Consider the following 13,649-nt stretch of genomic DNA (forward strand, 5'->3'; position numbering starts at 1 on the left):
TTGCAAACACACTCATCCGATTTTTTTCATTTGTTGACTATTAGCTTTTCTTAGTAGAAGCCATTTAGTTTGAAGTAGGTCAATTTGTGTGCGTGCGTGTGTGTTTTGGGCATAACATCCAAACAACTAACTGCTAAGATTATTGTCAGTATCAGAGATGTCCCATTTTCCTCTAGGTATTTTCCAGTTTCATGAGTTAAACTTTAAACCTTAGCCCACACAGAGGTCATGTTGTATATGACATAGAAAAAGGATCCTGAAACAGAAGTCTTGTCTTCTCAACAGCCTTCACAGAAGACACATTCCTTTTTGTATTGTATGTATTCATTTTAAGTTGTGTGTAGGCTTATTTCTGGGATCTCTACTCTGTGTGCATGGGGGCGGGGGCTGCAGGTCTATTTTATGACACCACAATAATACTTGGCTTATCAAAAGCTTTGCCTCCTATCTAAGTACTGACTTGCCCTTCCCCGCTGAGCTTCTGAGATCAGAGATCAGTTGTGTTCATAGTGGTTTGGTATTAAGGTTGTAGAGGATCAAAGCCTTGTAGCAAATATGAAAAAAAGGGAATATGACAGCCTGTTTCTTTCCTAAGACTGCTTTAGCTATCTGGTTTTTATTGTTTTTGTTCTATACCAATTTTAAGAGTTTTCAGCGTTTGTGAAAAATAGAACTTAAGGAATTAAATACACTATAATGGCACAAAGTTCTTCAGTCCTTTTTAGTAGGATATGAAAGTCTTATCACATATTTTTAAATTATTTAATTAAAATATAATTTCCTAATTTCCCACTCTTCTTCTGTCTGCATGTCCCTGATCACCCCCTTCTTTAACAACTGTGGTACATACACATCTAAAGGAGTGACCAGATAAGTTTAATCTGCTGAGTCTATTCCCTGTTGCCTGGATAGGATGCTTACCACTACAAATTGGATAACCAATCAGGGGGTTAATAATCCCTGGGGGAAGTTAGTTGTCCTTCTCTCAGCACTTGTAGATTGCTTGCGGCTCTTCATCTAGGATAGGGCCCTGGAAGGTTTTCCATCTATGCTGGGATATCAAGTGGCATTAGTTAGCATTGTGCAGGTCTTGTCTGGATAACCATGTTGTTGAGATTTCATATGGGGAGCTTCCGTGTGTCACTGCTAGAAGGCACGATCTCACAGCAGACTTTCTGGTCCTCTTCCACGATGTCCCCTGAAGCTCAGGTACAGGGGCTGTGTGGTAAATGCATCATCGCTTGGGGCAGGGGAGCAGCCAACAGTCAGCTGTTCTTTGCGACTAACTCGTTGTGGCCTTCTATAATGGTCACCTTTTGCTGCAGAAAGCAGCCCTCTTTGATGAGAGGTGAGAGCTACACTTATCTGTGGGCATAAGGACAAGTAAGTATTTCGAACGCAGGTTGGAATTATATTGGTTTAGGAAAGTAGCAGTAGCAGGTTTCTCCTGCAAGATCTGTGACCTCTTCTGAGGAACAGGGGAGGGGTAAGTGGGGGGGGGGAGGGAGAGGGAGAGGAGGGAGGGGCTACATGATGGGGATGTAAAGTGAAGAAATCAACAGAACAACAACAACAACAACAACAACAACAACAAACAAGACCCATGACCTCACTAGCCATGTGTAGTTTCGTAGGTTTATAGCACCAGGCATGATTTCCCTCTGGTTAAGTACTTTAACTTAGGTCTTAGGTGCCCTTAGAGAGCTGTTGGCTAACTCCGAGAGGTAAGTGCCATGGTTGCACCTTTAGGGACATCTTACCAGGCTGGGCATTGTTGTGGCTTCATAGCTGTCACAGCTGGGTAGGACAGTCGACTGCAGTCTTCCCTCAGCAGCATGCACAGCACCATCCAGTAGAGTAAAAGCTAATCTTCAAATGGGAGGATCTGAGATCAACTCCAGTTCTAATTGTGTCCTATGCCCAAAGTGTTCAGCGTCTTCAACAACAGGGACTTATCTTCAACTTCTCAGACTGGTCTTACTCACAGGTTATACTAAGAACTGTTAAGAACTTGCTCTTTCTGTCAGGAAAGCAGGATCCACAGTGGCATCCAGCTTTGCAAGCAGCTCTCTGAAGCGCCCTGGATACGTCACTTAACTACTGCGGATTTTCCTCGGCATGCCTAGCACTAATGTGGATGGAGAAGCAGTTGGAAGGAATTGGTCTCTTTTGTCCCTTGAAGCCCTAATGATTTCAAGGGCTGCCTTTCTAAACGGAGTGTGAATGTTTCAGGTCATCGGTTAAAACCCCTTCTCTGTGACTGACTGCATTCTTCCTGTGGGGCACTTCTCACTAGGCAGCTTGCGCTAGGCATCCCAGGACAGTGTTGAACTGCACTGTGGAGGGGCTGGTGACAGCTGGAGGAGGGATGAAAAGGAGGAGACACAAGTGCACTGTGCAATACACATTTATTTTCCTTTTACCTTTGCAGTCATCTTTGAGTAATTGTGTAAACAACAGAATGGAATGGAATTACATTAAATTGTATGCAAATGGTTCTAGAACACCTTAATGATTATGACAAGGCAATTATAAATAACGTCTTTCCTTAGTAATATATAGTTGCTTTTTAAAGTACATTAAAGAGCTGCCGTATCTAGGGTTAGCTAGGAAAGAGCAATGGTACCATCCCAGGAGCCCCACCTCCTTTGCAGGTGTTGACTCCAAATTTGAAAATCCTAAGGTTTACTAGGTTCATAATACATAGTCAAGCAGAAGGTTCTTGGGTTGGAAATATTTATTCTTGAACGTTTACAGCATCTTTTACCTTTTGTCATTGCACAAAACCCTTTCAATTATTTTTCACACCACTTGTGTATTCTCCAGAGTTTCAAGTAAAACTCAGATCCGGGTGTTGTCAAGTTTATCACCTTCAAAACAACAAATCCTATCGCTGGAGAAGAGCCAAATCAGAGACAGGGGCTGTGGTTAGCAAGCTAACAGAATAACAACATGTTGACAGTATTCTAAATGTCCCGATGATGCATAATTGAAGTATGCCACCTTATGCAGTGCGGGTTTTAGATCTGAGACTAGTCCAGAGTAAAGCAGCCTCAGGCACATTCGTAATATGAAAGTTCGCAAGGCACCTCCCTCTCCCAAGAGGCAACTGGATTGTGGACTGGATTTTAGGCAAACCAACCAAAAACAGCAAAGCATCCAAATTCTTAATTCAGTCATTTCAAAAATTAGAAGCTACAAATACTCCAAAGATAGACCTGAAACTTTTTGTTTAAATAACAAGAGATCAACTGCAAGAAGCATATAATCAAAACTTTCCCCCCTCTTGCTAAGGTGTGTAAAGCATAAATATATGAAAAATAAAATTCACAGTCAGTTTTAAAACTAGAATTCAAGTTTGGCTAATAAATCTTAATTTTATAAGTATATTAATTTCTAGGTACAACATAAAAGAGGCAGTATTGTCAGATGTACAATTAAAGTATTAAACAGAAATACAACAGGAAAAGGAGAAAAGGCTTCTGGTAGAAGATTCCTTTTGTTGCCAAGAGATAGAGTGTGTTTCAGACTCCTCACTTACAGGCTATCCAAAGTGACAGCTAAGGATAGAAAATAGCTTTCTGGGGAGAAGGCAGCAGCGCAGCGGTCGCGCAGCTGTGGCGCTCGCCTGTTCTCGTACTGTGCATTGCTGGAGAATAAAGCGGAACTCAGAGTGCTCTAAGTTTTTTTTTAAAATTATTATTTTTTTTATCCCACTTCATCGAAGCCAGCCTCTTCACAATCTTCCGTATTGGTTGGGATGTGGGAGTGAGGGGGAGGGAGGAAGGAGGCAAAGAGGGGGAGGGGCACGACAGATGAGGGTGACAGCGAGGGACATACATCAGCTCACACTCAACTGAGCAAACCCGATCAGCTTCACTTCATCCGGGATCTCTGCCCCGTCGCAGCCAGAAGCCTGAAAAGGGAAGGAGAAATGGGTCAGTGCTGGTTCTAGAGCCTCATTTGTGGGTGGGCAGATCCTCTCCAGGTCCATGGCCTCCTCTTCAAGGAGAGGCCCCACCCAAGACCGCACTGGTGAATGACTGATCGCTGGGTACCAAATGCTGTTAGAAATCTGGTCCTGGTGACTTCAACCAGCGGAAGTGTGGTGAGTACAATGCCCACCTAGGCTTTCCGATGAAATTCATATTCTACCTGCCTCAGCATTCCAAGTGGGAAGCCTGAGATGCATAGGAACATGTCTTTAAAAAGGGGGGCTGGGACCTCAGATCACCTCTCTGCCACTTGTTTTTTGCCTGTATGATTAAGGGCTCTGCTCTGCCTTGTCTTCCCAGCATGACATGCTACTCCACCACAGACAGGCCCAGATCAATGGAACTGACTAATCACAGACTGGAACCTTCAAAACAGTTAGGCAAAGAAGAGATCTCTTCCTACGGTCATTATCTGAAGTATGCTGGTCTCAGAAAAAGATGACTAACAATATTGGAATGGAATTCTATTTTTTTTAACTTAAATAGCCCTAATCATGGTGTGTCAAATTTTTATTATTTCTATAAATAAGCCACTACTTATTGGGATAATTTCACTGATCCTAATTTGTTGTTTTCATCCCGTTCATTTCTTTTATCCATACATGGATACAAGCACACACACACACACACACACACACACACACACACACACACACACACAGTGGGTGGAGGAGATTGTTATTTTAAAGTTTCTTTACCTTATAATACACTGATCATAATAGGCGATTACAGAAACGCTAAAGGGGGGAGAGTTTGATGAATGATTAAATTATCAAAAATTCCTAGGCTAAATTCATGCTAAATTGTTTCAACGGATAACAGTTTCTCATAACCATTTGCAAACACCACCATTCATCTGCTAAATCCGAACTGTGTGTGCACGAAGCTCAAGCGGGAGTATGTGAAACCAACCTTTGTCAAATGTTTCGCTTTTTTTTTTTTATTAAATAAGAGCATATACAGGGGGAGGAGGTCCCCCTCAGTCACAGTCATAGGGGAGGGGAGTAAGGGGAAAATGGGAGGGAGGTAAGAATAGGAGGATACAAGGGATGAGAAAACAATTAAGATGTAATATGAATAAATTAATATAATATATTAAAAAAGAATATAGTTAAAACGTTTTAAACTTCTGAAGACATATTGCTAACTGTCTCCAAAATAACACTCAGTAAATTATGCCAATGTCAAATCAGTGCCCTGAAGGTGGGTAAAATCAGGCAGCATTTATGGCAAAGAAAATATATGCTGTGCCTATCCATTGACATCTGTAACTTTCTTTGACATTTGAGCAACTCAGTGAAAACAACTTGCATCTCTGCTTTACCTGACTTCCAACAAGGAGATCCAGCACAGCAGAGATTTCAGCAGATGCTCCCTAGCGGCATTTGCCACATCAGTACGGAAGCCCTCAGTCCCTTACTTCCTATTCCGCTAAGGCTGTTCCTTCCTCTGCCCGTGACATGTTCCTCCTTCCACCCTATGCGGCTCTACTAAATTTCACTGACTGGCAGCAGAAACCATGGGTTTGGTAGGCAGGTGAGTGACAGCAGCTGAGGGCACATTACTGCCACAGCTGGTGGCAAAATGACCCAACTGGCTAGTGCTGAAGACTGTCAAGAGCTTCAAAGCTATGTCACAGATAGGGCAGCAAGATGATCAAAATTTGGTGAAACAAGTAAGAATGAAACCAAAATATCCACAATGATTAAGCTGACTTGAAGCAAAACACAACTATGAACTCCTTCTCTGGGAAGGACAGTTTCGTAGCGGGCCCTTGATTGCTGTGGGCACAGAGGGAGTCTCCCCTGAACTCCCCACTGCTGGGACTTGCAGCAGGATGTACTTGTCTCCTAGACAGCCTTGGCTTGGTTGCCTCTAACACTCAGGCACCTTCCATTCAGCCTGCTGTCCCTAGTCTGTGCTCAGCCTCTACGCTCTTTCTCAGTCTATAAAACACCAAGGGAGACTATGTACACAGGATGCAATCACTCAGAGTCAAGGGACCAAGACCCTTTCAAGAAAGCATTCCAACCTTTAAGACTCATGGTAACTATTTACTGTTTAAAAAGGTTGAAGACCCCCAAAATTATGTTTATGTGGAATATAATCTTTTTATTGACTGTCTCAAAAATTGAAAGTGAGAAAATTTAAAATATTTTGACATTATTGAAGTAAGTTGCTTAGAGTATTTCAAAGTAATGTCTGAGGCTGTGTCTCAGTGGTACCTCACATAGTTACCATGCAGCATGAGGCCCTGGGTTCAGGCTCCAGGACTCCCAAAATGCAAAAAAAAACCCTCACATACGTTAAAAATATGTTTATGTAGGTTATATTTACAGTATTACCTTAGAAATTAGAATATACAGCCTTCAAATATTTGATTACTGATTCATTAAACCTAATAATGAACTCATCCCATGTTAACATAAATAAAAATCTTCATGGAAAATAAGGTACAGCCTTCAAATATTTGATTACTGATTCATTAAACCTAATAATGAACTCATCCCATGTTAACATAAATAAAAATCTTCATGGAAAATAAGGTCTCCCACAAAGTGTCAGCAGCAACAACAAACCCTGAGGAGGCCGATGATGCGACTTACATTTCTGCAAACTTCTGTAACCGTCTGCTTAGCGACGGCAGCTGGATTCTTGTATACCCTGCTGCATTCACTCTACGCTGCCTGCTCTCAAGTGCGTGAAGACAAACCCAGCTTCACGCAAACCCGGGTTTAGAAAGGGGGAGTATTTTTAGAAGCTTTTCCAAACGCTGTTTGCTACAACACCAAAACTTTCCCAGCAGTAATTCTGAAAGGTTAGCTGCATTGTGAATCCCAAACAAGAGTGCTGAACTTTCCGTGCTATGTTCCATTAAAATCCACAGGTCCCCTCTGCCCTTTGAGTGGATCTTTACCTGGGTGTGATTTTTTTTAAGCACCATCGAGTTTTATAGATCTTCTAAAGGTTATTTCATTACAGAATATGAATGCTATTCAGTGTAAACAAACCGTAGCCATTGATACGGCCAACTGTAGTCTCATCACAAAAGCTTCTAAGTATTTTGGGGGCTGAAGTTTTCCAAAACCTAATTTTCCTTTGAAAATTCCAATTTCTTACAGATAACAAATAGTGTCCGGTTTTAAGGTGCTGTCTGCTAAACAATGGTTTCCTGTGGGAGAGGGTAGGGGCGGGTAGAAAGAACCTTAGCTGACACCTAGCTATTCGTAAGGGCGTTTCCTGAAGCCCCTGACTGTACTTGCATTGCATACCAAAGGAATGATCTGCCCCCAATTTTATTCCAGAGTGGTAAGTAGACATGAGTTCAGGTTGAAATTTTATAAAGCCAGAAGTGTTCCCTGTCTCATTAGGAGCAGGTTTAAGTGAACCCGACTTGACTTTTCACAGGTCTAATGGAAGACGGACTGAAGCTGTTTCCTTGAGTTATGGCAGCTCTGTGAGATTGACTTAGCATGACCTTTGTGCCAAGGTCAACACAGTAGAAAAGGCAGTGCAACACCATCTTAGTAGTATCTGAAAAGTGTTGTGACATAGAATCTTCTAGAAAGGTCACAGTGAATCTCAGAGGCCCATGAATTACCTACACTTTGTGTATCTCAGCTTCAAAATGAAGTTTAAGGAACTGACAAATGTTGGAGTGATGTTTATTGTAGCACTGTGAAAAGGTAAATTCAATTGCTGATTTCTGTACTAGCAGAGAGCTGAGTACATACCTTACTTTGGTATTTTTAAGCATCACCTGTCTCAATGTTTTATAAACATTGTTCTCCATCACCTTCTGATTGGTTGAATGAAAAGCTAAACCGCCTATAGCAAAGGCAGGAGAACATTGGACTTGCGGCAGAGATGGGAACTCTGGGAAAGAAAGATGTGCAAGAAGATTCACCTAGGAGACCTGGAGGAAGGCAGGGATATGAAAATGAAGGAGAGGTCATGAGCCATGTGGCAAAACAGAGATTAATATAAATGGGTTAACAGAGGCTTTAAGAGCTAGTCGGGAACAACAGAAAGCTAAGGCTTAAAGCTGTTAAAAATAACTATTAAGTCTCCATGTCATTACTCGGAGCTGGAGTGGACATAGATAGTCCATACAGTTTTAGACAAATGGGATTCTATAAAATTAATCTGTGCACAGCAAGCAATTACCAAATCGAAGAGACATCACACAGAATGGGAACAAATACAGACTTTGCTCATTATGCATCAGACAACGATTCATATGAAAAATAAACAACTAGAAAAGCTAAATAACAAAACCCTACATCATTCAATGAATAAGTAGCTTAGTGAACTGAATAGATAGGTTTCAAAAGAAATTCTAACAGTCAATAAATATTTGAAGAGGTGTTTACCATCCTAACATCCTTACCTGCTAAGAAAATGATAACTAAAACTTTTGAGATTTTTATCTCACTATAGAATGGCCATCATTAAGGACACAAACACCAGTAAATGTGGGTAAGGATATAGGGGAAGAACAACCCTTATGCACTGGAATAAAGTCCTGTACAGCCACCACAGAAATCCACACAGGGGTCTTCATCTTTCTATTGCTGTGACTAAACAGCCAATCCAACTTACCAAAAGAGTGCTTACTTACGATTACAGTTTCAGAGGGTTAGCATTTATAATGCAGGACAAAGACATGGTGTCAGGAACAGATGAGAGCTCACATCTTGATCAGCAAGAGGTAGAAAGAATATACTAGAAATCGTGGGACACTTCAAGTTCATCCCCATGACACACCTCTACCAAAAGGGCTACAGCATTTAACCTTTGCCAAATAGTTCTACCAACTGGGTACCAAGTCATTCAAGCATATGCGCCTTAGAATTATCGTATGACTCAGCTATAATACTTCTAGTAGATACCAAATGACTGTAAGTCAACACACTACAGAGATACTTGGATATCTATGTTCACTGATGCTTCATCATAATAGCGAGTTTCAGAAAGATAAATGCCACATTTTCTCTTGTATGCAGTATATGTCTGCACACACACACACACACAGACACACACAGACACACACACACACACACACACACACACACACACACACACACACACACACCACTAATCAAAGAGGGAACAATCAGCTGAATGAAACAAGGAAACCTGTATAAGAAAGCTAAATGGAATTCAATAAGGGGATGAAAATCTGAACTCCTGGCAGTGAAGAGCTGAGAAAGTCAAATAAAAATCTCAGTGGCGGACTTACCAATAGAATGGACTGGTAAGACAGAACGCTGGGGCTTGGTGATAAAGTAGAGAGGCTAAGAGTATTTGTACAATATCAAGTACAAATTAGTAATAAAGTATGACGAGAATATATAAACTCTACATTTCTACCCACAGCTCCATCACTAATTATTCTTTCCCTATGCCCTCTTGCCTAGTGTTACTTTTTTTTTTGTATACTTTCTTGATTTTTGTCCAGATTTTTGTTCAACATTAATGGCTATGTTAGATATTCATTTCCTGAATTTGTATGCCTTTTGAAAAATCTCATTATTCATCAATTTAAGTATTTCTCTCTTCCCCCTTCTTAAAAATAAAATGAAACAAACCAAGCATCTAGGTCTTAATGCACTCCACTCTGACCTCAAACTCAAGAGTTCTCCTGACTGCCTCGCAGGCTCTGGAATCATAAGCATATGCCATCACACTCATGGCCTGTAGAGTTATTTCTCAGGCTTAACCAAAAACATAAGGAAGACATAAAGTTGGCCTCCCACACAAAAGAAAAACACACACATTCCCAGGGACTTTGCATAGCCATGCAGAACAGCATGACTGTTAGCATTCAAGCCTATAGTCAAATCCCCGAAGCTCCCTTCCTGACTCTTCCATGCACGCTGCAGGAACTGCCCGTGCCTGGGCAGGAGCTGAAGATACAGCAGTTCAGCGCCAACATTCTGCCCTTCTGCCCCAAAGGAGGATGTGTTTCTGCATCAGTAGGAGAATTTGAAAACATACTAAAGCCCCTTTCTGCCCCATGGGTGGTGACTCAGATGGTCTGAGTACAGCCCGGGATGCTCTGAGCTCCCCAGGGAATGACACGGAACCATGGAGTTTGAGAGCCAGGCTTTATTTACTCTAGTGCTTCATGGAGTGTGAAACACGTGTTTCCCATGAAGCCTTGGTCCTCAAACTTGAGGCTCCCAGTTTCCCGTTCTCACTTAAACAGCTAAGGAGACTCCTGTGCCTCAGAACTCATCTGTCTCTGGGCTCTGGGCTGGGAAAAAGGTCCTGCACTTCCATTTTATCACAGGTTTCTATCCAACTCGCTGGTCTCTGGCCCACATTTGGCCATCCTTTGCTTCAGACAGAACAAGAAGCAGGAGGCTGCCATGTGGACCTTCTGAACAGGCCGAGAGCCTCAGATGTCAGCCTGGTTCCCCTGCAGTAAGGGGGAAAAGCTCAAAATGCTCAAATAGTTTTCTGTTCCTATCTTGACTTTGTCCTCATTTCAGGAAAAGATATAGTCAAGCAAGCTCCAAGATCCAAGTAGACCTAAGCCCAGAGCCCCTAGAAATAAATCCCTTAGTCATTAATCATCAAAATGCTTATGAAATCTCTGTATGTGGTATACATAATGTTATTACATTTCAGCAACTAAAATCTATAATGCTCATGTAAATAGGAGCCAACTGTACGTGAATTAGATGCACTCGAACTTATTTTTTTTTTCAAAAGCAAATTAAACATATCTTATTTCACATTTTCACTAATGCAGTTTTTAAAATTCTACATTGAAAGCAGTAAAATTCACCTACATTAAAAAACCACAGGGTGGCTAATTTAAAAAATAACAATTCTACATCCGTGAGGCTGTGTCAACTGGAAGCCACAAGATACTGTAGCTGAAATGGCCTCATGGCTGAAGCACTTGGTTAAAATCAAAGAAGCAAATCCCTAGCCATGGCCAGATGACAGGGAAACCAGACCTGTCAAAGAAGGCTACAGGCCTTCCTGGGCGAAGGGGAAAAGCAACTTTACTTGTTTGTTTATATATATATTAGTGAGTCTTACTATAGCCCTGTCTGGCCTTGAACTTGCAAAGGTCCATCTGCCTCTTCCTCCTGAGTGCTGGGATAACAGACATGCACCAACACTGGCCCTTTGGCTTCTTCAGTGATCAGATACACAAGGTAAGGACAAAAGGTGAACCAAGTGGTGGGGGAGGGGGCAAAATGGCAATCTACCAATCAGCAGGAATGCCTCCAGCTGTGACAAAATGGCAGCAACACTAAGAGGTGCCCCCCAAATTCTAAAAGCCCAGGCTGCACAAGCCATTGAAGCAGAGAACCTGGGCAGTGGCCTGAGCATTAAGGCGTTTTTAGAAGTAGCCCTCCAGTCCCACGCGTGAAGCAGTAGTTCAGCAAGGTAAAGGAACACTGTAGTAACACACACACACACACACACACACACACACACACACACACACACACACACATCCGCCATGCGCCTGTCCTCCCGGCAATTTCCAGACCCCTGCCTTAGGATGGGAATCATGATAAACATCTGAGAGATGAGAAGACCTTGAACTGCAGCAGCAGCTTATGAGGAAACACTACTGCCGGAACACTTTGATCTTTTAGTCTTCAAATAAAACAACCAAGTTGTTGACTGAAAGCCAATGCACCGAAATCCCTGAGCTTTATCTGGCTACCCATGGTTCAAATTAGCTCTGTGGAGCATGGGTCTTAACCTGGCAGGCTACTGCTAACAACAAAGGACCACCTCAGGACAGAGAGTTAAGACAGGAAGAGAAAGTCATCCTTGCGACTGGTTTTATGTAACATCTCTAACGACCTTTGTAGGAAATACTATCAATTTCCATGTCTTGAGAACACACAGACTGCTACCTGTCTAACTGAGGCAGAGGAGCACACGCATGGATTTGCTACCAGGACTTTTTTTTGAACTAGGCAGCATTGCTCACTCATGAAGGTACAGAAAAGACCCGGTCTCAAGCATAGTAAATACATCCAGACATACAAAAGAAGAATCCACAGAGGAATTCCTGAAAGCACCAGCTTGGGGCTGCCTCGGAAGGAGAACACAGGATTGTAAGCACGGGCTCTGAGCTAGACCAGGGTTGGGTTTGCAGCATCTGCTGTGTGGTCCTGGACATCGATCTAAGTAAAGGATCCCACCAAGCAGAGGGGACATGTAGCAGGAGATGCGCAAGGCATAGAATCAGAGATGGCTATCCTTCTTCTGAGTGCCACCAGGCTACCAAGAAGAGACCTGATACCCTATGAGCATATTCAGGGGGAGGAGGTCCCCCTCAGTCACAGTCATAGGGCACGGGAGTAAGGGGAGAATGGGAGGGAGGGAGGAATGGGAAGATAGAAGGGATGGGATAACAATTGAGATATAATATGAATAAATTAATAAAATATATTTTTAAAAAGGAAAAAAAAAAAGAGATAGCTTTTGTGTCATAAGCCGGGCGGAGGGTTTGAGAAGAAGACAGTAGGGGGCCACTCTTTGCAGCAGCACTTTGGGACATCAGGGAGGCACCCTGGACAGACTTGCAGTAGCACACACAGAGCTGGGCACTGGGGGATGGATAGTTGTTAGGAAGACGGGCTCAGAAGCAGAGCAGTGTCTGGGCCCAGAAGGCAGAATCAAGAGACGATCCGAGAATCCTGAAAGTTAAGCAGAGGAAGAGACGTGGAGGGCGTTGTCAACCCTCAGGCTTTCAGGAAGGTATGGTAGCTGTTTTCAGAGTAACTTTCCCGAGAGAGGGGCTAGCGTCACTACAGTTTTTGAGGAAGTAAATTCGCACACGATGGGACTGAATCAACAAGAGAGTTTGAAATGCCTGACTGTGTGCAGACATCCCAAATGAGGAAAATGAGCTTCAGAGAGTGCCTCACCCCAATAAAGGCTATTTTTAAGGGTCTGAAATGCTGGCTCAGATTATCAGTTCCTCATCACATATGAGAGTTCATATGAATAAAATATGGGCACAAAATTGCATGTGAATTTCTAACACAGCAGAGGTGTAGACAGCCCCACAGACAAGCTCTGTATCTTGTAGTGCTCTATACTGAATGAAGTGTTCCTTTGTGACCAGGTATATTCCGCGAAACTCCTTGCATTTTTTTATGTGATCACAAAGCCTAGATCTCTGAAACGAGATGAGAAGGAAGACATAGAAAATTCATTAACGCCAGGCTTGTGTCTACTGTGGTTACTCGTGTAGCAGTTGTGGCCCGCCACGTTTCCATTCGATTTTCACAAGGAACAACAAAGGAGGCAGGTCATCAGTATTGGCTGCGCATGGTCATATGTTGGTCCTCTAGATCCTAAATTGCTTGTGGCATTCCGACTGGCCCTTGATAAGATTCATTTATGTTGGAAAATGAGTCATTTATTCTGCTTTAATACACTGCTTGCTAAAATCGCTTGGAAAACTACCAGTCTTCATGATCTGGGCTTAAAATCCTTGCTTCACAGTCACCCCAGAATGCTCACTGTTCCGTCTCCTGCAGCCACCTGTCCTTACATTTAAAATGTGCTAATACATGTAACAGGACTGTTGGACCATCTTTTCTCTTAAAAGAAAATGTGGTGGCATGATTTCAGAGCGGGAGTGAGATGCTATGTCTTTGTTCA

The 13,649-nt window shown here is 42.5% G+C and overlaps 1 protein-coding gene across 1 annotated transcript in view; it reads right to left on the minus strand.

Moving 5' to 3' along the window:
- Positions 1-2,391: 2,391 nt before the first annotated feature.
- The window catches only part of STK39 (serine/threonine kinase 39), a 269,519-nt gene continuing 258,261 nt past the window's right edge, over positions 2,392-13,649 (minus strand). The window contains exon 18 of the mRNA XM_084798901.1: positions 2,392-3,916. Within this exon, the coding sequence (XP_084655027.1) occupies positions 3,842-3,916 (75 nt within the window). The 3' untranslated portion in view covers positions 2,392-3,841. The remainder of the gene's footprint in view (positions 3,917-13,649) is intronic.

The sequence above is a fragment of the Acomys minous genome, assembly GCF_964271855.1.
Source record: "Acomys minous genome assembly, chromosome: 10".
Taxonomy (NCBI): domain Eukaryota; kingdom Metazoa; phylum Chordata; class Mammalia; order Rodentia; family Muridae; genus Acomys; species Acomys minous.